A 23,583-nucleotide genomic window follows, 5' to 3' on the forward strand; every position below is an offset into this window, starting at 1 on the left:
AGGAGGCTGTTGAACAATCTTGGGCCGACACTTATGGTGTTTTCTTAGTGTATCAGTGGCGCCCCTACTTTTCATTGGGGGGATTTTGCACCGCCTGCCCAGTCAGTTGGACTGTGCTGCTGGCACCAACAGCTTGGTTGATCAGGAATTCCAAATTGGGGTGTGTGAAGGACGTGTACCACCAGGGGTCTACCTGGAGGTTATTCCGGGGATCAAAGCCCCCGCGGCCCACGACCAGGCCCCCCGGTGGATCAGGGCCTGATCAACTAGGCTGTTATTGCTGGGGTGCGTGAAGGACGTGTACCACCAGGGGTGCGTGAAGGACGTGTACCACCAGGGGTGCGTGAAGGACGTGTACCACCAGGGGTGCGTGAAGGACGTGTACCACCAGGGGTGCGTGAAGGACGTGTACCACCAGGGGTGCGTGAAGGACGTGTACCACCAGGGGTGCGTGAAGGACGTGTACCACCAGGGGTGCGTGAAGGACGCGTACCACCAGGGGTGCGTGAAGAGATTTTCAACAAGTATTAGTGGGAAGCGCTAAACGCATAGAGGTAAGAGCGCCGATACGAGGAAGAGGATCATAACTAAGCACTAAACCAACAAGTGTCAAGGAAGAAAGTTCCAGCTCCTGGATCGAGTGCCCCTTCGCACACGGAAAGGCACCGCCATTGAAAAGGCGATTTTTTTTCTCTCGACTCGAGATTATAATGGGGGAGCGCTAAACCCGTAGGATTATACAGCGCATGTGGGGGGGGGGATGGAAGGTATTCAGGCTCAATTCTGGGAACCGGAGCAGATCCAATTCCCTAGATCAAGAGCCCCTCACCAGCATCAAGGATCTTCCCTTGAGGGGTCTCGACTTGAGAACGCCTCATCCGTGTACGGTAAGGAGGATCAAATTCTCTGAAGGACTGGTATGTTTACGTGGTGTAATACCAGGGATTATCTAAACCCATATTAAACTGCTGAACCCATAAGGGTTATATAGCCTAAACTCAAATTATCAATAAATGCAGCGCTAAATCTACAAAGGGTCATTCAGCGCAGACTAAACCCACAAAGCACCTGGGAAAACTTACTCCACAGGCAATTGCAGTAATTTTGAGCCGCTCACCAAACCTAACCATACGTACGGTTTTAGCTTTCCTTAAGAGGGAAATATTAATCAAAACTAACCACTGACACCAAGGGCCGGACAGCGCTGCCAACCCCCCCCCCCCCCCCCTCAAAGGAAGCTTGTTGCTGCTGAGGGGCTCTATCTAGGGAATATGTGCTCCAGTTCCTAAAATTAAACCTGAATATTTTCAATCTTCTTTCCTACACAGACGCTGTATAATCCCTATGGGTTCCTCAGGAGGAATCATTATTGCAGGTGGGAGCACTGAACCTGCAAGCCATAGCATCGGGGGCAACGAGGTTCAAGTCTTATTCCTTAGATAATAAAAATGAAGCGCTAAACCCTCTAGGGTAATACAGCGCTGCATTCCTTAGATCATCCCCTCAAGGATAAATAACCTTACCGGGGGTAATAAGTTTAAATACTCAGCAACCTTTATGAAGTGACTTGGCAAACCCTACTTGTGAAAATATTTATGCTGTTAAGAATTCTCTACAAGAGGTATAAAGCAAAAACCAAGTCGCGTAATATCGTTTACTTCTATAAACTACACAATTTCAAATAATGGAGAGCTAATGTACTGAATTATTTTACTAAGGTAGCAGTTAAAAATCACCGCTTTAGGCAGAGTAACAGTTCACTTTAAAGGTAACTTCCTGTAATGCTGGATTTTAGCTACTTTCACTACCCCTTAAGTATAGGCCATAATTGACAGTACATTCAGTTACGCATTTTAAGGGAATAGAAACTTCAGAATTCCTTTTATACAAAACTTATTAACGAAAATATTTACAATGTAATGTCCTACAACAGAAAAACTTAAACTTAACTGAATGTTGCATTGGAATGATAAATAGCTGACTTTTCAAGCCTTGAAATAAGGCTCGATGAGAAATTTGAGACAGGATGATAATGAGATGAACTTTGGTACGTTTGATAACCCCTAGTCCACTTCCTCCTAATCCACTTCTTCCATTCTTGATGCATCCTCATCATCTCCCTCAAGAGGTGGCATTTCCTCAACACTAGCTTCACCAGTCTCTTCCGTTGGAGCGTCATCCTCTTCAATACCCAGGCCAAGTTTAATCATCCTGAATAAAGTAATTAAAGATTAAATTTTACTTAAAATAAAAATGGCTGTGCATTTGAATACCAGGGTTCAGTTTATAAATTAATCACTAACAATCATGTAATAAGCGGAAAAAAATCATCATTAAACTTTTACTGTGCTATTGAAGCATTAGCAACCTCCACACTACATACCTGTAAATACGTCCAGCATGTACACCAGGATCCTCAAGGGTAAAGCCTGACGACAGGAGGGCACTCTCAAACAGAAGCATAACTAGATCCTTAACAGATTTGTCATTTTTGTCTGCATCAGCCCTCTGTCTGAGGGTTTCTATAATACTGTGGTCTGGGTTGATCTCTAGGTGCTTCTTGGCAGCCATGTAGCCCATGGTAGAAGTATCTCTCAAGGCCTGGGCTTTCATGATTCGTTCCATGTTGGCTGTCCACCCATACTGTGAAGTCACTATGCAGCAGGGAGAAGTCACAAGACGGTTGCTCACAACCACCTTTTCTACCCGTTTGTCCAGGATGTCCTTTACGACCTATGGTACACAATAAGCCTCTGGTTAAGTACGTGATGCTTAGCCAAACTAAAAATATTAACTTCTGATATTGTGAATATTGCAATGTGGCTGCAGCAACAAAATACCAATGAATCTTATTTATTTGCCAGAATCACCCACAATGCACAAAGCTTTAAAAAGTAAAATTTCTTTACAAAATAATGGCAAAAAAACACTTACTTTGCAAAGGTTCTCCAGCTTTGACTTCTGATCTTCAAACTTCTTTTTCTCTTCCTCATCTTCTGGGAGCTCCAAACCTTCCTTGGTGACAGAGACAAGCTGTTTACCATCATATTCTTTCAGCTGCTGAACACAGTACTCGTCAATTGGTTCTGTCATGTAAATTACTTCAAAGCCCCTCTTCTTAACTCTCTCCACAAAGGCAGAGTTGTGTACCTGCTCACGATTTTCTCCAGTGATGTAGTAGATGTGCTTTTGATTGTCCTTCATGCGGGAGGTATAATCCTTCAGTGAACACATGTCATCACCAGAAGCAGATGTGTGGTACCGCAGAAATTCTGCCAACTTCTTGCGGTTTGTAGAATCTTCATGGATGCCTAGCTTAATATTCTTAGAGAAGTTTTCATAGAATTTCTTGTAGTTGTCCTTGTCTTCAATCAATTCTTCAAACAATTCAAGAGCTTTTTTCACCAAGTTCTTCCGGATCACTTTTAGGATCTTATTTTGCTGAAGCATCTCTCTCGAAATGTTCAAAGGCAGATCTTCCGAATCTACAACACCATTCAAGAAGTTAAGATATTCTGGGATGAGTTCTTCACAATTTTCCATAATGAATACCCTACGAACATAGAGCTTTATCTTGTTCTTCTGCTTGCGGTTCTCGAAGAGATCAAATGGAGCTCGACGAGGTAGGAAGAGCAAAGCACGGAACTCTAGCTGGCCCTCGACACTGAAGTGCTTAACAGCCAAGTGGTCCTCCCAGTCATTGGTTAGAGATTTGTAAAACTCTCCATATTCTTCCTGAGAAATATCATCAGGGTTGCGAGTCCAAAGAGGCTTAGTTTTATTTAGCTCTTCATCTTCAGTGTACTTTTCTTTTACAGTCTTCTTTTTCTTAGCTCCATCTTTTTTGTCAGCATCTTCATCTTCACCAATATCTTCTATCTTTGGTTTTTCTTCATCCTTCTCTTTACTCTCATCTTCTTTTTCCTTGTTCTCATCTTTCTCATCCTTATCCTTCTCTTCTTTTTCCTCCTCTTCATCATCAGACACTTCCTGGAGAAAAAAAAAATAAAAACCAATAAGTACTGGATAGTAAACAGTATCCATTTATCTCTTATCCCACTCAACTTTAAAATGCATTATTACCCTACAGAATGGAAGGCAAATGGTCCACAGGTAATCAGAAAGGCGTGTTTTACACAACCACTTAATGTTCCTCGAACTGCCGAAGCATTAAATATTAATAAGGAATACGTATTTTATAAAAAGTTAATTCAACAAGCCAAGTGATTGGTTAAACTAGATACAAATTTGAACAATCATAGGACACTAAACCTGAAGGGGAGTGGTAGATGGCCATCATAGTGCATAAGGAATTAAAACTAGGTTTGATCCCAGGTTCCTACAATTTCTTACACTGAAGAAACTTTCAGGTATCAGACCATACCCCACCAATCCATTCCAAGGAGAGGTTAAAGATGCATAGTAATTTTAAGCAGGAGGCACTTACAAGCAACCCACAAGTTGAATTTCAACTTGCATTTCAGATATTTGGGGCAATTTCTGAAAATAGTTTAAACCAATATCGGCAATAAATTTAAATCTAAATATTAAACCCTTAGTCTACCCATTTGTCCCCTATCTTTACTGCCTGCATTAGTTTTCTTTATTAGCCTTTCAAGAGTACAGTACATGAATAAAAAAGTGTCAGAAGGAAGCTTAACTGTTAGATTCATAACCTGTGTAAATGGAAAGTTATGCTGATACAAGAGCAATGGAGCCTATGCCTAAACCATGGGCTTCTATAACTTAAATCTAAAAGATTTCGAAAACTCGAAGTTACTCAGATTTCACTTGCATTACTGGGAAAGAGCTAACAGACAAATCAATTATACAAGGCAAATATCGAAGGCAACATACAAGAAAAAAAAATCACGTGCATTACAGAATGGTATGTGAATTAGTTTAACCGAGGAAAATCTCAAAGAGTAACTTTAGTAAATTACAAACATCACTTCATACTAAAACCTTCAGAAACAAGGTAGTTTTGTTGAAAAAGCAACTAAATGCAGGGTAAATAAAATAAGTGTTGGGGACAAGGGAAGACAAGAACAAAGGAAATGGGTACTTGCACAAGGTACTAGGGCATAAATGAAAAGGCATCAGCTAGTTTTATCCATCAACAATTTTCCTGCAGGACAGGAAAAAATTACAAAGACATACCTTGTCCCTCTCCTTCTCTACCACAAGTTTAATGGGATAGCCAATGAACTGGGAATGCTTTTTCACTATTTCTTTGATGCGCCTTTCCTCTAGATATTCAGTTTGGTCCTCCTTCAGGCTTAGAGTGATCATTGTACCTCTGCCAAGTGGCTCTCCTGAAAGTTGAAAATTGTGGTTTGACACTACCTTATACGTATATAGTATTACACTATTTTTCTTCCCAATTATAATGTCATCAAACTGAACCGTTCATCTACAACCGATTAGAGAACCAACAAGTTGATAAATTAGACATATGCAAAATACTAGTGTTGCAAGTCTTAATCAGTTTTAAACTAAGCAAATTAAAGAGGCACTAAATTTTAAGTGGGAAGAAGGCCTGGAGAATGGCAAATTCCATGCCAGTGGGAGGATAACTGCTAGTTTAGATAAAGAGCCATCACTGGCATTAATAACTCCCAAGAGGGAACAAAGAATCATTATAAATATCCATCATACCCTACCATAGACAAGAACAGTAAAGAAACTTTTTTCCAATTTAAGGCAAAAAATAATTTGATAAATAATGAACCATAGCTATCTGCAAACAGTACTCAAAAGTGCATTTTTTTTATCTACTGACCATGATCTGTGCGGACTGTAAAGGAACCCCCTGCAGAGGACTCCCAAATGTACTGTTCGTCATCATTGTTCTTTGAGATCACCGTCACCTTATCAGCTACCAGGTAAGCAGAGTAGAAACCCACACCAAACTGACCAATCATAGAAATGTCAGCCCCAGCTTGCAAAGCTTCCATAAAAGCCTTTGTGCCCGACTTTGCAATAGTTCCCAGGTTGTTTACAAGATCTGCCTTAGTCATGCCAATGCCACTGTGAAAATTAAGTTGTGAAATTAGGAAATTTGCAGATATAAATTACTTTAAAATTAAGAAACTCAAGTATCAGGAATGTTTATCAAACATACTGTGGGAGGGATTATGACAGCAGGCACTGTCACCAGTCCACCCCCTTCAGTCGCAAATTATTTCATCATTAAATTAAATCTCAGGAAACTAACTGTGAAAGATTTACCTGTCAATTATAGTAAGGGTTCGGTCATTTTTGTTGGGCACAAGTTTGATGAACAACTCTTTGCCAGAGTCCAACTTTGAAGGATCCGTTAGAGATTCATATCTGATTTTATCCAAGGCATCTGATGAATTGGATATCAATTCCCTGAGAAAGATTTCTTTATTACTGTAGAATGTGTTAATGATCAGAGACATTAACTGGGCAATCTCTGCCTGGAAGGCAAAGGTTTCCACATCATCCATGGTTTCTTCAGGCATCTGAAAAAAGATAGAATTATTTGAGCACCTGGCCACACAAAAACAGAATTATCATGGGGCGCTGAACCCATACGATTATAGTGCCTGTGGGGGGGAAGGGGGGAATGGAAGGCATTCAGGCGCAATTCAGGGAACTGGAGCACAGATCTAGTTCCCAAGATCAAGAGCCCCTCACCAGCTTAAAGGAACCTCGAGGGGACAAGAACAGAAGAATGGAGGAAACTGTAGCAGGCCTACTGGCCCATACCAGACAGGTCCTCTCAAAATCCAACACTGGAGGAACACTGCAGCAGGCCTAATGGCTTGTATGTGGTTTTAACTGCCTTTGTTTATGCCAGTCTTCAGTTCTTGTACACTTCAAAAGTATCTCCCATCATTCTACATCTCAATAGTGAAGCTCAAGTGCTCTCGATCTATCCTTGACTGAATTACTGAGAACTTTCATTCGGTATAGTACATAATTTTGAAAGCCTTTTGCTCTGCCACCTAAAAGTACGTATCATGTAGATACGACAAACTTATTTACAACTGTTCTCGTCCTGGAAGCTGGTCTAGTAAAAAAAAAAAAAAAATCCCCTTTAAGGTTTAAATTAAAATTGGAATCACACCAAAGAACATTCTCTATTTGAAGAGGGATAACCAGACCAACCAGGATGCAATTCAACTTTTAAAACAAGAGGGCTAGTAGCAACAGCCTGGTCGATCTGGGAAGCCACTGGAAGTATTACTACTCTGGGCATAGGGGTAACCCAAAACACAGAGTACTGCAATGATTGAACAAACAAGGGTAGCCCAGGTCCATCTCCCCCACACTACTTCATCCAACCTAGTTACTAAGGCTACCCAAGGTTGGGTCATTGGCTTAAGCCGGTAGGAGATTTGGACCTGCCTTGCATGGGCCAGTAAGACTGCTGCAGTGTTCCTTTATATTCTTATGAATCTTATTACTCTGAAGATAACATGGAGAAATAAACGCGGTATAATGCGATCGTTTATTAAGTGTTGTGGAGCCACTTAAAATCTCTGCCAACTTTTATTTTTCAACCGATTTCTTTTATTTTTGGTGTACTTTTAGAGGTGCATATGTAGAAGAATCTGACAAAGTTTCAGTATGATTGGCCAACAAACTGAAAAAAAAAATTAACAATTTTGATATATGGCAGCATGACCTGACAAATTGGCACTACGGACAATCCCAACTGTTAGAATACATCTAGCACAACTTTGTAAAATGGCCATTTCATCTAATATATCTTATCATGGCAAAAAAAAAAAAATACATTTGACAGAATTTTTGGCATTCACCAAAATATCTGCCTTTTACCCCCCACAAAATCAAAAATATTTGAGATATTCCAAAAATCAATTTTTTAAAGTCAAACACAATGTTTTATATTGTCTGTGAAAATCATTTCAATACAATCATTAATATTGGCGTAGTAAAGCGAAATAAGTGAATAAGTTACTTCCGAGATATAGGCCTAGAAAGCCGGCCGGCCCGCCATCTCAAAAAAAAAAATTGTTTTTTTGCGCGAAAATCGCGTTTGTTTCGGTGTATTTCTTAGTAAACTGGTTATTTATTATTATTAAAGATTCACCGGTATTCTCCCGGCCCGGGCTTTTTCCAAGTGGTGGCCCAGCCTTGGCTCCCTCTTTAGGGAGTGTCTGAGACCTGGTGTTCTAGTGCAGTTATCCTCTTCAAAACACCGTTTTCTATCACTCAGACCAAACAATACAAGGAGACGAGGAGTAACTCTTATCGAAATATTGCTGGTGGACTCGCACCATATTATTGCCTATTTTATTCAGTCTAGAGTATATAACATTTTTGCTATTTATAGTGTTTATTATATCATATTAGATCAATTCTGATAGATAAAGCCGAGTGTTCCCAGATGGCTCCCGATTGGCTGGCACTCTACTGATAAGCTCCACCTCCTCTTATATGATGCCAAATAATCAATTATATTAGAAAGAATAATGCAAAGAAAAAGCAATAAAAAACAAGGAAAAAATACCCAAAAATACATGGGTTGAGAGCAGACGCGCTACCTACATAAGAACATAAGAACGAAGGAACACTGCAGAAGGCCTACTGGCCCATGCGAGGCAGGTCCAAGTCTCCTACCGGCTTAAGCCAATGCACCCAACCTAGTCAGGTCAGGTCACATTGACTTAAGGGAGGAACACGGCAACCGACCTGTTAGCACAAGCTATCAGGTCTAACTCACACCCACCCACATCTACTCATGTATTTATCCAACCTATTTTTAAAGCTACACAACGTTCTGGCCTCTATAACGGTACTTGGGAGTTTGTTCCACTCATCCACAACTCTTACCAAACCAGTACTTTCCTATATCCTTCCTGAATCTGAATTTTTCCAACTTAAAACCATTGCTGCGAGTCCTGTCTAGGCTAGATATTTTCAGCACACTATTTACATCCCCTTTATTTATCCCTGTCTTCCATTTATACACCTCAATCATATCCCCCCTAATTCTACGTCTTTCTAGAGAGTGCAGTTTCAGGGCCCTTAGTCTATCCTCATAGGGAAGGTTTCTGATACATGGGATCATCTTTGTCATCCTCCTTTGTACATTTTCCAGAGAATTTATATCCATTCTGTAATACGGTGACCAAAACTGTGCAGCATAATCTAAATGAGGCCTAACCAAGGATGTATAGAGTTGAAGAACAACCTGAGGACTCCTATTATTTATGCTTCTTGATATGAAGCCAAGGATTCTATTAGCTTTATTGCGAACACTTATGCACTGTTGTCTTGGTTTCAGATTACTGCTAACCAGAACTCCTAAATCTTTTTCGCAATCCGTAATATTAAGATCTACATTATTTAGTTTATATGTGGCATGGTTATTGTCCTGTCCAACATTTAGAACTTTGCATTTGTCTATATTAAACTGCATCTGCCACTTCTCCGACCACTGCATCAGTCTATTCAAATCTTCCTGGAGTGCTCGAATGTCCTCGTCAGAATGAATTCGACGGCCTATTTTGGTGTCATCGGCAAACTTGCCGATGTCGCTCTTTATGCCCTCATCTATGTCGTTTATGTAGATTGTGAACAGCAGGGGGCCCAACACTGACCCCTGTGGAACACCGCTCGTGACGCTTCCCCACTCTGATTTCTCCCCATTTATGCAAACTCTCTGCTGCCTATTTGTCAACCATGCCTCTATCCAGGAAAAAATTTCTCCTCCTATTCCATGTGCTTTAATTTTCCTCAATAGTCTCTGATGTGGGACCCTGTCAAAAGCCTTACTGAAGTCCATATACACAATATCATATTCATTACCATGATCTACCTCCTCAAATACCTTAGTGAAAAAAGTTAATAAATTCGTAAGGCAGGAACGCCCCTTTGTAAAACCATGCTGAGATTCGTTGATTAATTTATGCTTTTCAAGGTGGCTACGAACTGCCTCGGCAATTATTGATTCCATAAATTTTCCCACTATGGAGGTTAGGCTTATTGGTCTATAGTTCGAAGCTAAGGACCTGTCACCTGTTTTGAAAATAGGTATCACATTTGCCATTTTCCACTTATCTGGCACCATGCCAGTTTGTAGTGATATGTTGAAAAGATTAGCCAAAGGTGTGCTAAGCTCCTCTTTACATTCCTTTAGAACCCTTGCATACAGTTCATCAGGGCCTGGGGATTTGTTAGGTTTTAATTTATCTATTTGCCTAAGGACCATGTCACTTGTGACCCTAATAGTGCACAGTTTATTATCGTCCTGTTCTACATAATTTATCATTACTGGAATATCGCTGGTATCCTCCTGTGTAAAAACTGCGAGGAAGTATGTGTTAAAAATTCTACACATTTCCTTATCACTGTCAGTGAGCTGACCCGAGGAACTTTTGAGTGGGCCTATCTTGTCCCTGATCTTACTTCTGTATACCTGAAAGAATCCTTTTGGGTTAGTCTTTCGATTCTTTTGCAACTTTAACCTCATAATCTCTTTTTGCTTTTCTAATTCCCTTTTTTATTTCTCTCTTTAACTGAATATATCGATTTCTTAATTGCCCCTCTCCTCTTTTGATTTGCCTATGTATGCCTCTCTTTTGACCAATCAGATATTTTAATCTATTGTTCATCCATTTAGGATCATTTTTGTTTGATCTGATTTCCCTATTTGGAACATAATTTGACTGAGCAGCTAGAACTATGCCCTGGAAAGCATCATATCGGCAACCATCACCACCTACCTGACCCTTAGTCAGGTCATTCCAGTTCAGCCCACCTAAGTAATTTTTCAGTCCTATGAAATCAGCCAAGCGAAAGTCAGGGACGGAGACTTGATTGCCATTATTAGGGGAATTCCATGATATATTAAAACTGAGTGATTTGTGATCACTCCCCAAGCTCATCATTAACCTCAAGATTATTAATTAGTGTTTCCCTACTGGCAAGAACCAAGTCAAGGAGGTTATTTCCCCTAGTTGCCTCTGTCACAAACTGTTTTAAAAAACAATCCTGGATCGTATCAAGAAAGTCACCCGACTCTAAATTTCCTGTCAAATTGCTCCAGTCAATCTGTCTATAGTTGAAATCTCCCATTAGCACAACATTTTCGTATGTAGATGCCTTACGAATTTCGTCCCATAGAAGTTTACTGCACTCCCTATCAAGATTTGGGGCCCTGTAAATCACACCCAAAATTAGTTTTTCTCGGCCCTCGAGAAGCTGTAACCAAACAGATTCAGTGGCTGACGCTTCTAATTTAATATCTTGTCTAACACAACAATTTAAATTGTCTCTGACATACATCGCTACTCCACCACCTTGTTCCAGTTGTCAATGAATGGGATTGCAAGTTCCTTGCAGTATCTGTCTAGCCAGCAATTTACACCAATTGCCCTAGACAACCATTCATTTCCTACTCCCCTTCTAGGCAAGATGCTACATATGATTGGGATCCCTCCCTTAGACTTAATGAAATCTATAGCTGACCTGTACTTATCTAGCAGCTCTTCTCTCCTACCCTTCCCAATATCATTTCCACCAGCACTGAGACAGATAATGGGCTTGTTCCCATTACCTGACATGATATTATCCAGCCTGTTGACAATGTCCCCAACACCAGCTCCAGGGAAGCACACTATCTCTCATTTTCTTATTCCTATTACAAAAAGCACGGTCAATATATCTTACCTGAGAGTCACCAACCACAAGAATGCGCTTACCTTCATTAGCAGGGGCAGTTGTACCCTTACCTTCACTGGCCACTGAAGTACATTCATCCTGGAGAACAGAGAAGCGATTTCCTACCTTCAGATCTTCACTCTTAACTTTCCTTATTCTGATGCGCCTCCCATTACTGTGAACAACTCGCCACTTGTAGCAGGTGCTGGGCTGCACCTCACTGCTGGTAGCCGTTGCTACCTCCCCAACTACAGCCTCCTTACAGCGAGAGACAGACTGCACCTCACTGCTAGAAGTCTCATTCCCCACAACTCCAGCGACAAGTGGCGAGTGGTTCACAGTAATGGAAGGCGCATCAGAGTAAGGAAAGTTAAGAGTGAAGATCTGAAGGTAGGAAATCGCTTCTCTGTTCTTCAGGATGAATGTACTTCAGTGGCCAGTGAAGGTAAGGGTACTACTGCCCCTGCTAATGGAGGTAAGCGCATTCTTGTGGTTGGTGAGTGCAGTAAACTTCTATGGGACGAAATTCGTAAGGCATCTACATACGAAAATGTTGTGCTAATGGGAGATTTCAACTATAGACAGATTGACTGGAGCAATTTGACAGGAAATTTAGAGTCAGGTGACTTTCTTGATACGATCCAGGATTGTTTTTTAAAACAGTTTGTGACAGAGCCAACTAGGGGAAATAACCTCCTTGACTTGGTTCTTGCCAGTAGGGAAACACTAATTAATAATCTTGAGGTTAATGATGAGCTTGGGGAAAGTGATCACAAATCACTCAGTTTTAATATATCATGGAATTCCCCTAATAATGGCAATCAAGTCTCCGTCCCTGACTTTCGCTTGGCTGATTTCATAGGACTGAAAAATTACTTAGGTGGGCTGAACTGGAATGACCTGACTAAGGGTCAGGTAGGTGGTGATGGTTGCCGATATGATGCTTTCCAGGGCATAGTTCTAGCTGCTCAGTCAAATTATGTTCCAAATAGGGAAATCAGATCAAACAAAAATGATCCTAAATGGATGAACAATAGATTAAAATATCTGACTGGTCAAAAGAGAGGCATATATAGGCAAATCAAAAGAGGAGAGGGGCAATTGAGAAATCGATATATTCAGCTAAAGAGAGAAATAAAAAAGGGAATTAGAAAAGCAAAAAGAGATTATGAGGTTAAAGTTGCAAGAGAATCGAAGACTAACCCAAAAGGATTCTTTCAGGTATACAGAAGTAAGATCAGGGACAAGATAGGCCCACTCAAAAGTTCCTCGGGTCAGCTCACTGACAGTGATAAGGAAATGTGTAGAATTTTTAACACATACTTCCTCTCAGTTTTTACACAGGAGGATACCAGCGATATTCCAGTAATGATAAATTATGTAGAACAGGACGATAATAAACTGTGCACTATTAGGGTCACAAGTGACATGGTCCTTAGGCAAATAGATAAATTAAAACCTAACAAATCCCCAGGCCCTGATGAACTGTATGCAAGGGTTCTAAAGGAATGTAAAGAGGAGCTTAGCACACCTTTGGCTAATCTTTTCAACATATCACTACAAACTGGCATGGTGCCAGATAAGTGGAAAATGGCAAATGTGATACCTATTTTCAAAACAGGTGACAGGTCCTTAGCTTCGAACTATAGACCAATAAGCCTAACCTCCATAGTGGGAAAATTTATGGAATCAATAATTGCCGAGGCAGTTCGTAGCCACCTTGAAAAGCATAAATTAATCAACGAATCTCAGCATGGTTTTACAAAGGGGCGTTCCTGCCTTACGAATTTATTAACTTTTTTCACTAAGGTATTTGAGGAGGTAGATCATGGTAATGAATATGATATTGTGTATATGGACTTCAGTAAGGCTTTTGACAGGGTCCCACATCAGAGACTATTGAGGAAAATTAAAGCACATGGAATAGGAGGAGAAATTTTTTCCTGGATAGAGGCATGGTTGACAAATAGGCAGCAGAGAGTTTGCATAAATGGGGAGAAATCAGAGTGGGGAAGCGTCACGAGCGGTGTTCCACAGGGGTCAGTGTTGGGCCCCCTGCTGTTCACAATCTACATAAACGACATAGATGAGGGCATAAAGAGCGACATCGGCAAGTTTGCCGATGACACCAAAATAGGCCGTCGAATTCATTCTGACGAGGACATTCGAGCACTCCAGGAAGATTTGAATAGACTGATGCAGTGGTCGGAGAAGTGGCAGATGCAGTTTAATATAGACAAATGCAAAGTTCTAAATGTTGGACAGGACAATAACCATGCCACATATAAACTAAATAATGTAGATCTTAATATTACGGATTGCGAAAAAGATTTAGGAGTTCTGGTTAGCAGTAATCTGAAACCAAGACAACAGTGCATAAGTGTTCGCAATAAAGCTAATAGAATCCTTGGCTTCATATCAAGAAGCATAAATAATAGGAGTCCTCAGGTTGTTCTTCAACTCTATACATCCTTGGTTAGGCCTCATTTAGATTATGCTGCACAGTTTTGGTCACCGTATTACAGAATGGATATAAATTCTCTGGAAAATGTACAAAGGAGGATGACAAAGTTGATCCCATGTATCAGAAACCTTCCCTATGAGGATAGACTAAGGGCCCTGAAACTGCACTCTCTAGAAAGACGTAGAATTAGGGGGGATATGATTGAGGTGTATAAATGGAAGACAGGAATAAATAAAGGGGATGTAAATAGTGTGCTGAAAATATCTAGCCTAGACAGGACTCGCAGCAATGGTTTTAAGTTGGAAAAATTCAGATTCAGGAAGGATATAGGAAAGTACTGGTTTGGTAATAGAGTTGTGGAGGAGTGGAACAAACTCCCAAATACCGTTATAGAGGCCAGAACGTTGTGTAGCTTTAAAAATAGGTTGGATAAATACATGAGTAGATGTGGGTGGGTGTGAGTTAGACCTGATAGCTTGTGCTACCAGGTCGGTTGCCGTGTTCCTCCCTTAAGTCAATGTGACCTGACCTGACTAGGTTGGGTGCATTGGCTTAAGCCGGTAGGAGACTTGGACCTGCCTTGCATGGGCCAGTAGGCCTTCTGCAGTGTTCCTTCGTTCTTATGTTCTTATGTTCAAAGAGTTAAGCTATTTTTCTATATGAATAACTCAAATTTCCATAATTTTTCGAATTTTCTTTAGAGCGCGCTGAAAATTCCCAACTCCACCCCTTAAGTCGAGCAGAGCTACCTGGGAAATGGTATAAAATATGGATAGGAAAAAATATTTTATTGTTCCATCGTGTATATCAATAATCTCCACCTAAGCTAACGCGTTTGTTTCATGTAACTAACAGTTAAACCAGTCACTCCAACAACCACGCACTCCCCCCCCCCCACCACCGCCCAACGTCATGAACCAGGAGGTTACCTGGAGGTTATTCCGGGGGTCAACGCCCCCGCGGCCCGGTCCATGACCAGGCCTCCCGATGGATCAGGGCCTGATCAACTAGGCTGTTACTGCTGCAACGTACGAGCCACAGCCCGGCTGATCCGGCACTGACTTTAGGTATCTGTCCAGCTCTCTTGAAGGCAGCCAGGGGTTTATTGGCAATTCCCCTAATGCTTGATGGGAGGCTGTTGAACAGTTTTGGGCCCCGGACACTTATGGTGTTTTCTCTTAATGTACCAATGGCGCCCCTACTTTTTATTGGGGGCATTTTGCATCGCCTGCCCAGTCTTTTATTTTCGTAGGGAGTGATTTCTGTGTGCAGATTTGGGACCATTCCTTCCAAGATTTTCCAAGTGTAGATTATGATACATCTCTCCCTCCTGCGTTCCAACGAGTACAAGTCAAGTGCTTCCAAGCGTTCCCAGTAGTTAAGGTGCTTGACAGAACTTATACGTGCAGTAAAGGATCTCTGTACACTCTCTAGATCTGCGATTTCACCTGCTTTGAATGGAGATGTTAATGTACAGCAGTATTCCAGCCTAGAGAGAACAAGTGATTTGAAAAGGATCATCATGGGCTTGGCATCTCTCGTTTTGAAAGTTCTCATTATCCATCCTATCATTTTCTTTGCACGTGCGATCGTGGCACTGTTGTGATCCTTGAAAGTGAGATCCTCAGACATTACTACTCCCAGGTCCCTTACATTATTTTTCCGCTCTATTGTATGGCCGGAGTCAGTAGTATACTCTGTTCTAGTTATTATCTCCTCCAGTTTTCCATAACGGAGTAGTTGGAATTTGTCCTCATTGAACATCATATTGTTTACCGTTGCCCACTGGAAAACTTTGTTTATATCTTCTTGGAGGTTAACCGCGTCCTCAGCAGATGACAGCCTCATGCAGATCCTAGTATCATCCGCAAAGGATGATACGGTGCTGTGGTGTATATCTCTGTTTATGTCTGATATGAGGATAAGGAATAAGATGGGGGCGAGTACTGTGCCTTGTGGAACAGAGCTCTTCACTATGGCAGCTGTATATGGCAGTTGTAAATTGTATGGAAAGGCTAAAACTGGAGAGAAAGAAACCGTCCAGTTAATGATATTTACTAAAAGGGCAAATGTCGTCGCAGGAAGCCAGTCGCGGCGACACTTCCCCCGCCACCGCCGACCCCTACCGTTGCGACCCCGCCACCGCCGACCCCTACCGTTGCGACCCCGCCACCCCGGACCACTGCCGTAGCGACCCCGCCACCCCGGACCACTGCCGTAGCGACCCCGCCACCCCGGACCACTGCCGTAGCGACCCCGCCACCCCGGACCACTGCCGTAGCGACCCCGCCACCCCGGACCACTGCCGTAGCGACCCCGCCACCCCGGACCACTGCCGTAGCGACCCCGCCACCCCGGACCACTGCCGTAGCGACCCCGCCACCCCGGACCACTGCCGTAGCGACCCCGCCACCCCGGACCACTGCCGTAGCGACCCCGCCACCCCGGACCACTGCCGTAGCGACCCCGCCACCCCGGACCACTGCCGTAGCGACCCCGCCACCCCGGACCACTGCCGTACCGACCCCGCCACCCCGGACCACTGCCGTAGCGACCCCGCCACCCCGGACCACTGCCGTAGCGATTCCGCCACCCCGGACCACTGCCGTAGCGACCCCGCCACCCCGGACCACTGCCGTAGCGACCCCGCCACCCCGGACCACTACCGTAGCGACCCCGCCACCCCGGACCACTACCGTAGCGACCCCGCCACCCCGGACCACTACCGTAGCGACCCCGCCACCCCGGACCACTACCGTAGCGACCCCGGCACCCCGGACCACTACCGTAGCGACCCCGGCACCCCGGACCACTACCGTAGCGACCCCGCCACCCCGGACCACTACCGTAGCGACCCCGCCACCCCGGACCACTACCGTAGCGACCCCGCCACCCCGGACCACTATCGTAGCGACCCCGCCACCCCGGACCACTACCGTAGCGACCCCGCCACCCCGGACCACTACCGTAGCGACCCCGCCACCCCGGACCACTACCGTAGCGACCCCGCCACCCCGGACCACAACCGTAGCGACCCCGCCACCCCGGACCACTGCCGTAGCGACCCCGCCACCCCGGACCACTGCCGTAGCGATTCCGCCACCCCGGACCACTACCGTAGCGACCCCGCCACCCCGGACCACTGCCGTAACGACCCCGCCACCCCGGACCACTGCCGTAACGACCCCGCCACCCCGGACCACTGCCGTAGCGATTCCGCCACCCCGGACCACTACCGTAGCGACCCCGCCACCCCGGACCACTGCCGTAGCGACCCCGCCACCCCGGACCACTGCCGTAGCGACCCCGCCACCCCGGACCACTGCCGTAGCGACCCCGCCACCCCGGACCACTGCCGTAGCTATTCCGCCACCCCGGACCACTAACGTAGCGACCCCGCCACCCCGGACCACTACCGTAGCGACCCCGCCACCCCGGACCACTGCCGTAGCGACCCCGCCACCCCGGACCACTTCCGTAGCGACCCCGCCACCCCGGACCACTACCATTACCGCAGCTACCCCGGCAACACCCGCCCCGCCAACACCGGCCCCGCCAACACCAGCCCCGCCAACACCGGCCCCGCCAACACCGGCCCCGCCAACACCGGCCCCGCCAACACCGGCCCCGCCAACACCGGCCCCGCCAACACCGGCCCCGCCAACACCATCACCACTGCATAGCAGGCCTACTAGTACTCCACCATCTTGGGACAACCACTCACTCACGGTACCATTCAAAATACTTACGACTGGAATGTAAATCAAGTGATGGAATGTGAGATAAGAAGAGACACACTATTACGTCTGAGGTTGCTGCACCACTGAGGTAGTTCCCGCCTCTCCTGTGAATAAATACGCCCAAGCCTTCGCCTCAACCAGCGTATCTCTCCGCGCTTAAAATCAACGTTTATTTTCTCAAATACGCTTATTGACCCACTATGAACTACATGATGGCATGTGAAAATGTTTAAACTGCAGCTTGAGGCTAATTATTGTAGTCTTTGGGCACTGTAAGAAGAGGAATTTAGAAATTTGTGAAGGGACTATTTACCGGAAGATGCAGGATAAATGTGTGATGCGGTGGAAGGTTCGAGAAGGTGCTGGAAGTGTGTGGCGGGAAGCCTTATTGATTACACGTGGACCCTCTCGGCCCTCTCTAACACCCTCTACAACTGCTATTATCACCCACAATTACACATCCACTTGCTATACCTCTCACTCATCGTTACATTCAGCTTCTCTGGTCTTTTCTGCCCCTCTTGGTATATATCATTTCCCCGGACGCGCCATATATCCTCTTAAAAAATCAACTTGCTTTTTAACTTCTAATTTCTAGAATATTTGCATTTTAGACATCAATATAACACTTAACAACCGCCATATTATTCCACAAATTACATATACAATGAAACTGTTTAATAAAATTATGAATAACTTTGACATTGTTAAGTAATTTGCTCTTATTAAAGTGAGAAATAACTACCCTAATTTTATATACATATTTGGCAGGATTTATGTTAATATAGATGCTAAATGTTAATGCAATGTTTATATATTTACACGTGGGAGTATACAACCACCTGGCAACCACCTGCCAGCCATCACAACCACGTGGATCGGGGTTAGTCACCACCTGTGGTGTCTTGTTCACCACCTGGCATGTTATTGGTATATGTAGTGACCCCATACCCATTATGTGAGTGGTGGTGACCCCATACCCATTATGTGAGTGGTGGTGACCCCATACCCATTATGTGAGTGGTGGTGACCCCATACCCATTATGTGAGTGGTGGTGACCCCATACCCATTATGAGAGTGGTGGTGACCCCATACCCATTATGTGAGTGGTGGTGACCCCATACCCATTATGTGAGTGGTGGTGACCCCATACCCATTATGTGAGTGGTGGTGACCCCATACCCATTATGTGAGTGGTGGTGACCCCATACCCATTATGTGAGTGGTGGTGACCCCATACCCATTATGTGAGTGGTGGTGACCCCATACCCATTATGTGAGTGGTGGTGACCCCATACCCATTATGTGAGTGGTGGTGACCCCATACCCATTATGTGAGTGGTGGTGACCACATACCCATCATGTGAGTGGTGGTGACCACATACCCATTATGTGAGTGGTGGTGACCCCATACCCATCATGTGAGTGGTGGTGACCTAATACCCATTATGTGAGTGGTGGTGACCCAATACCCATTATGTGAGTGGTGGTGACCCCATACCCATCATGTGAGTGGTGGTGACCCAATACCCATTATGTGAGTGGTGGTGACCCCATACCCATCATGTGAGTGGTGGTGACCCCATACCCATCATGTGAGTGGTGGTGACCCAATACCCATTATGTGAGTGGTGGTGACCCAATACCCATTATGTGAGTGGTGGTGACCCCATACCCATCATGTGAGTGGTGGTGACCACATACCCATTATGTGAGTGGTGGTGACCCCATACCCATCATGTGAGTGGTGGTGACCCAATACCCATTATGTGAGGGGTGGTGACCCAATACCCATTATGTGAGTGGTGGTGACCCCATACCCATCATGTGAGTGGTGGTGACCCCATACCCATTATGTGAGTGGTGGTGACCCCATACCCATCATGTGAGTGGTGGTGACCACATACCCATTATGTGAGTGGTGGTGACCCCATACCCATCATGTGAGTGGTGGTGACCCAATACCCATCATGTGAGTGGTGGTGACCCAATACCCATTATGTGAGTGGTGGTGACCCCATACCCATCATGTGAGTGGTGGTGACCCCATACCCATCATGTGGGTGGCAGTCACCTCATACCCATCCTGTGTATGGTAGTCACCCAGTACCCATGTCGTGTGTGGTAGTCACCCAGTATCCATTTTGTGGGTGGTAGGCATCCAGTACCTATCTTGTGGGTGGTAGTCACCCAGTACCCATCCAATGGGTGGTAGCTATCCAGTACCCATCCTATGGGTGGTAGTCACCCAGTATCCATCCTGTGGGTGGTAGTCACCCAGTACCCATCCTGTGGGTGGTAGTCACCCAGTACCCATCCTGTGTGTGGTAGTCACCCAGTACCCATCATGTGGGTGGTAGTCACCCAGTACCCATCCTGTGTGTGGTAGTCACCCAGTACCCATCATGTGGGTGGGAGTCACCCAGTACCCATCCTGTGAGTGGTAGTCACCAATACCCATCATGTGGGTGGTAGTCACTCAGTACCCATCATGTGGGTGGTAGTCACCCAGTACCCATCCTGTGGGTGGTAGTCACCCAGTACCCATCATGTGAAACAAGCAGGTTGCAACACTAGGGTTGGAAACAGTAAATGTATAAAAGGCATTCAGCATGAAGTTATAAATAAAGACAATAGAACAGGTCAGCAAACAAAGGGGGACAGCAGAGGGCAGCAAGGGACTAGCTCCCTTAAGGTTTACTATACTAATAGCAGGAGTGTTAGAAATAAGATAGATGAGCTAAGATTAATTGCAAGTGCAGGAAACATAGATATTATTGCTATAACAGAGACCTGGCTCAATCTGAAAGATAGAGAGATGCCCTCTGAATGTCACATACAAGGCTATAAATTATTCCACACTGACAGGGTCAACAGGAAAGGTGGTGGAGTAGCGATGTATGTCAGAGACAATTTAAATTGTTGTGTTAGACAAGATATTAAATTAGAAGCGTCAGCCACTGAATCTGTTTGGTTACAGCTTCTCGAGGGCCGAGAAAAACTAATTTTGGGTGTGATTTACAGGGCCCCAAATCTTGATAGGGAGTGCAGTAAACTTCTATGGGACGAAATTCGTAAGGCATCTACATACGAAAATGTTGTGCTAATGGGAGATTTCAACTATAGACAGATTGACTGGAGCAATTTGACAGGAAATTTAGAGTCGGGTGACTTTCTTGATACGATCCAGGATTGTTTTTTAAAACAGTTTGTGACAGAGCCAACTAGGGGAAATAACCTCCTTGACTTGGTTCTTGCCAGTAGGGAAACACTAATTAATAATCTTGAGGTTAATGATGAGCTTGGGGAGAGTGATCACAAATCACTCAGTTTTAATATATCATGGAATTCCCCTAATAATGGCAATCAAGTCTCCGTCCCTGACTTTCGCTTGGCTGATTTCATAGGACTGAAAAATTACTTAGGTGGGCTGAACTGGAATGACCTGACTAAGGGTCAGGTAGGTGGTGATGGTTGCCGATATGATGCTTTCCAGGGCATAGTTCTAGCTGCTCAGTCAAATTATGTTCCAAATAGGGAAATCAGATCAAACAAAAATGATCCTAAATGGATGAACAATAGATTAAAATATCTGATTGGTCAAAAGAGAGGCATATATAGGCAAATCAAAAGAGGAGAGGGGCAATTAAGAAATCGATATATTCAGTTAAAGAGAGAAATAAAAAAGGGAATTAGAAAAGCAAAAAGAGATTATGAGGTTAAAGTTGCAAAAGAATCGAAGACTAACCCAAAAGGATTCTTTCAGGTATACAGAAGTAAGATCAGGGACAAGATAGGCCCACTCAGAAGTTCCTCGGGGCAGCTCACTGACAGTGATAAGGAAATGTGTAGAAGTTTTAACACATACTTCCTCTCAGTTTTTACACAGGAGGATACCAGCGATATTCCAGTAATGATAAATTATGTTGAACAGGACGATAATAAACTGTGCACTATTAGGGTCACAAGTGACATGGTCCTTAGGCAAATAGATAAATTAAAACCTAACAAATCCCCAGGCCCTGATGAACTGTATGCAAGGGTTCTAAAGGAATGTAAAGAGGAGCTTAGCACACCTTTGGCTAATCTTTTCAACATATCACTACAAACTGGCATGGTGCCAGATAAGTGGAAAATGGCAAATGTGATACCTATTTTCAAAACAGGTGACAGGTCCTTAGCTTCGAACTATAGACCAATAAGCCTAACCTCCATAGTGGGAAAATTTATGGAATCAATAATTGCCGAGGCAGTTCGTAGCCATCTTGAAAAGCATAAATTAATCAACGAATCTCAGCATGGTTTTACAAAGGGGCGTTCCTGCCTTACGAATTTATTAACTTTTTTCAATAAGGTATTTGAGGAGGTAGATCATGGTAATGAATATGATATTGTGTATATGGACTTCAGTAAGGCTTTTGACAGGGTCCCACATCAGAGACTATTGAGGAAAATTAAAGCACATGGAATAGGAGGAGAAATTTTTTCCTGGATAGAGGCATGGTTGACAAATAGGCAGCAGAGAGTTTGCATAAATGGGGAGAAATCAGAGTGGGGAAGCGTCACGAGCGGTGTTCCACAGGGGTCAGTGTTGGGCCCCCTGCTGTTCACAATCTACATAAACGACATAGATGAGGGCATAAAGAGCGACATCGGCAAGTTTGCCGATGACACCAAAATAGGCCGTCGAATTCATTCTGACGAGGACATTCGAGCACTCCAGGAAGATTTGAATAGACTGATGCAGTGGTCGGAGAAGTGGCAGATGCAGTTTAATATAGACAAATGTAAGGTTCTAAATGTTGGACAGGACAATAACCATGCCACATATAAACTAAATAATGTAGATCTTAATATTACGGATTGCGAAAAAGATTTAGGAGTTCTGGTTAGCAGTAATCTGAAACCAAGACAACAGTGCATAAGTGTTCGCAATAAAGCTAATAGAATCCTTGGCTTCATATCAAGAAGCATAAATAATAGGAGTCCTCAGGTTGTTCTTCAACTCTATACATCCTTGGTTAGGCCTCATTTAGATTATGCTGCACAGTTTTGGTCACCGTATTACAGAATGGATATAAATTCTCTGGAAAATGTACAAAGGAGGATGACAAAGATGATCCCATGTATCAGAAACCTTCCCTATGAGGATAGACTAAGGGCCCTGAAACTGCACTCTCTAGAAAGACGTAGAATTAGGGGGGATATGATTGAGGTGCATAAATGGAAGACAGGAATAAATAAAGGGGATGTAAATAGTGTGCTGAAAATATCTAGCCTAGACAGGACTCGCAGCAATGGTTTTAAGTTGGAAAAATTCAGATTCAGGAAGGATATAGGAAAGTACTGGTTTGGTAATAGAGTTGTGGATGAGTGGAACAAACTCCCAAGTACCGTTATAGAGGCCAGAACGTTGTGTAGCTTTAAAAATAGGTTGGATAAATACATGAGTAGATGTGGGTGGGTGTGAGTTAGACCTGATAGCTTGTGCTAACAGGTCGGTTGCCGTGTTCCTCCCTTAAGTCAATGTGACCTGACCTGACTAGGTTGGGTGCATTGGCTTAAGCCGGTAGGAGACTTGGACCTGCCTCGCATGGACCAGTAGGCCTTCTGCAGTGTTCCTTCGTTCTTATGTTCTTATGTTCTTATGTGGGTGCTAGTCACCCAGTACCCATCATGTGGGTTGTAGTCACCCAGTACCCATCATGTGTGTGGTA

General features: G+C 44.0%; 1 protein-coding gene across 1 annotated transcript; it reads right to left on the reverse strand.

Moving 5' to 3' along the window:
• Window positions 1–1,640: 1,640 nt before the first annotated feature.
• Window positions 1,641–18,008, reverse strand: LOC128698511 (heat shock protein 83). The gene is made up of 7 exons (XM_053790768.2): window positions 17,875–18,008; window positions 6,232–6,488; window positions 5,783–6,030; window positions 5,161–5,315; window positions 2,935–3,990; window positions 2,384–2,733; window positions 1,641–2,211 (listed from the first exon to the last, which is right to left on the reverse strand). Exons 2-7 carry the CDS (start codon window positions 6,486–6,488, stop codon window positions 2,079–2,081), a joined length of 2,199 nt encoding a protein of 732 aa, XP_053646743.1. The 5' UTR covers window positions 17,875–18,008; the 3' UTR covers window positions 1,641–2,078.
• Between the last annotated feature and the right edge of the window lie 5,575 nt (window positions 18,009–23,583).

Source organism: Cherax quadricarinatus, chromosome 88 (genome assembly GCF_038502225.1).
Source record: "Cherax quadricarinatus isolate ZL_2023a chromosome 88, ASM3850222v1, whole genome shotgun sequence".
Taxonomy (NCBI): Eukaryota; Metazoa; Arthropoda; class Malacostraca; order Decapoda; family Parastacidae; genus Cherax; species Cherax quadricarinatus.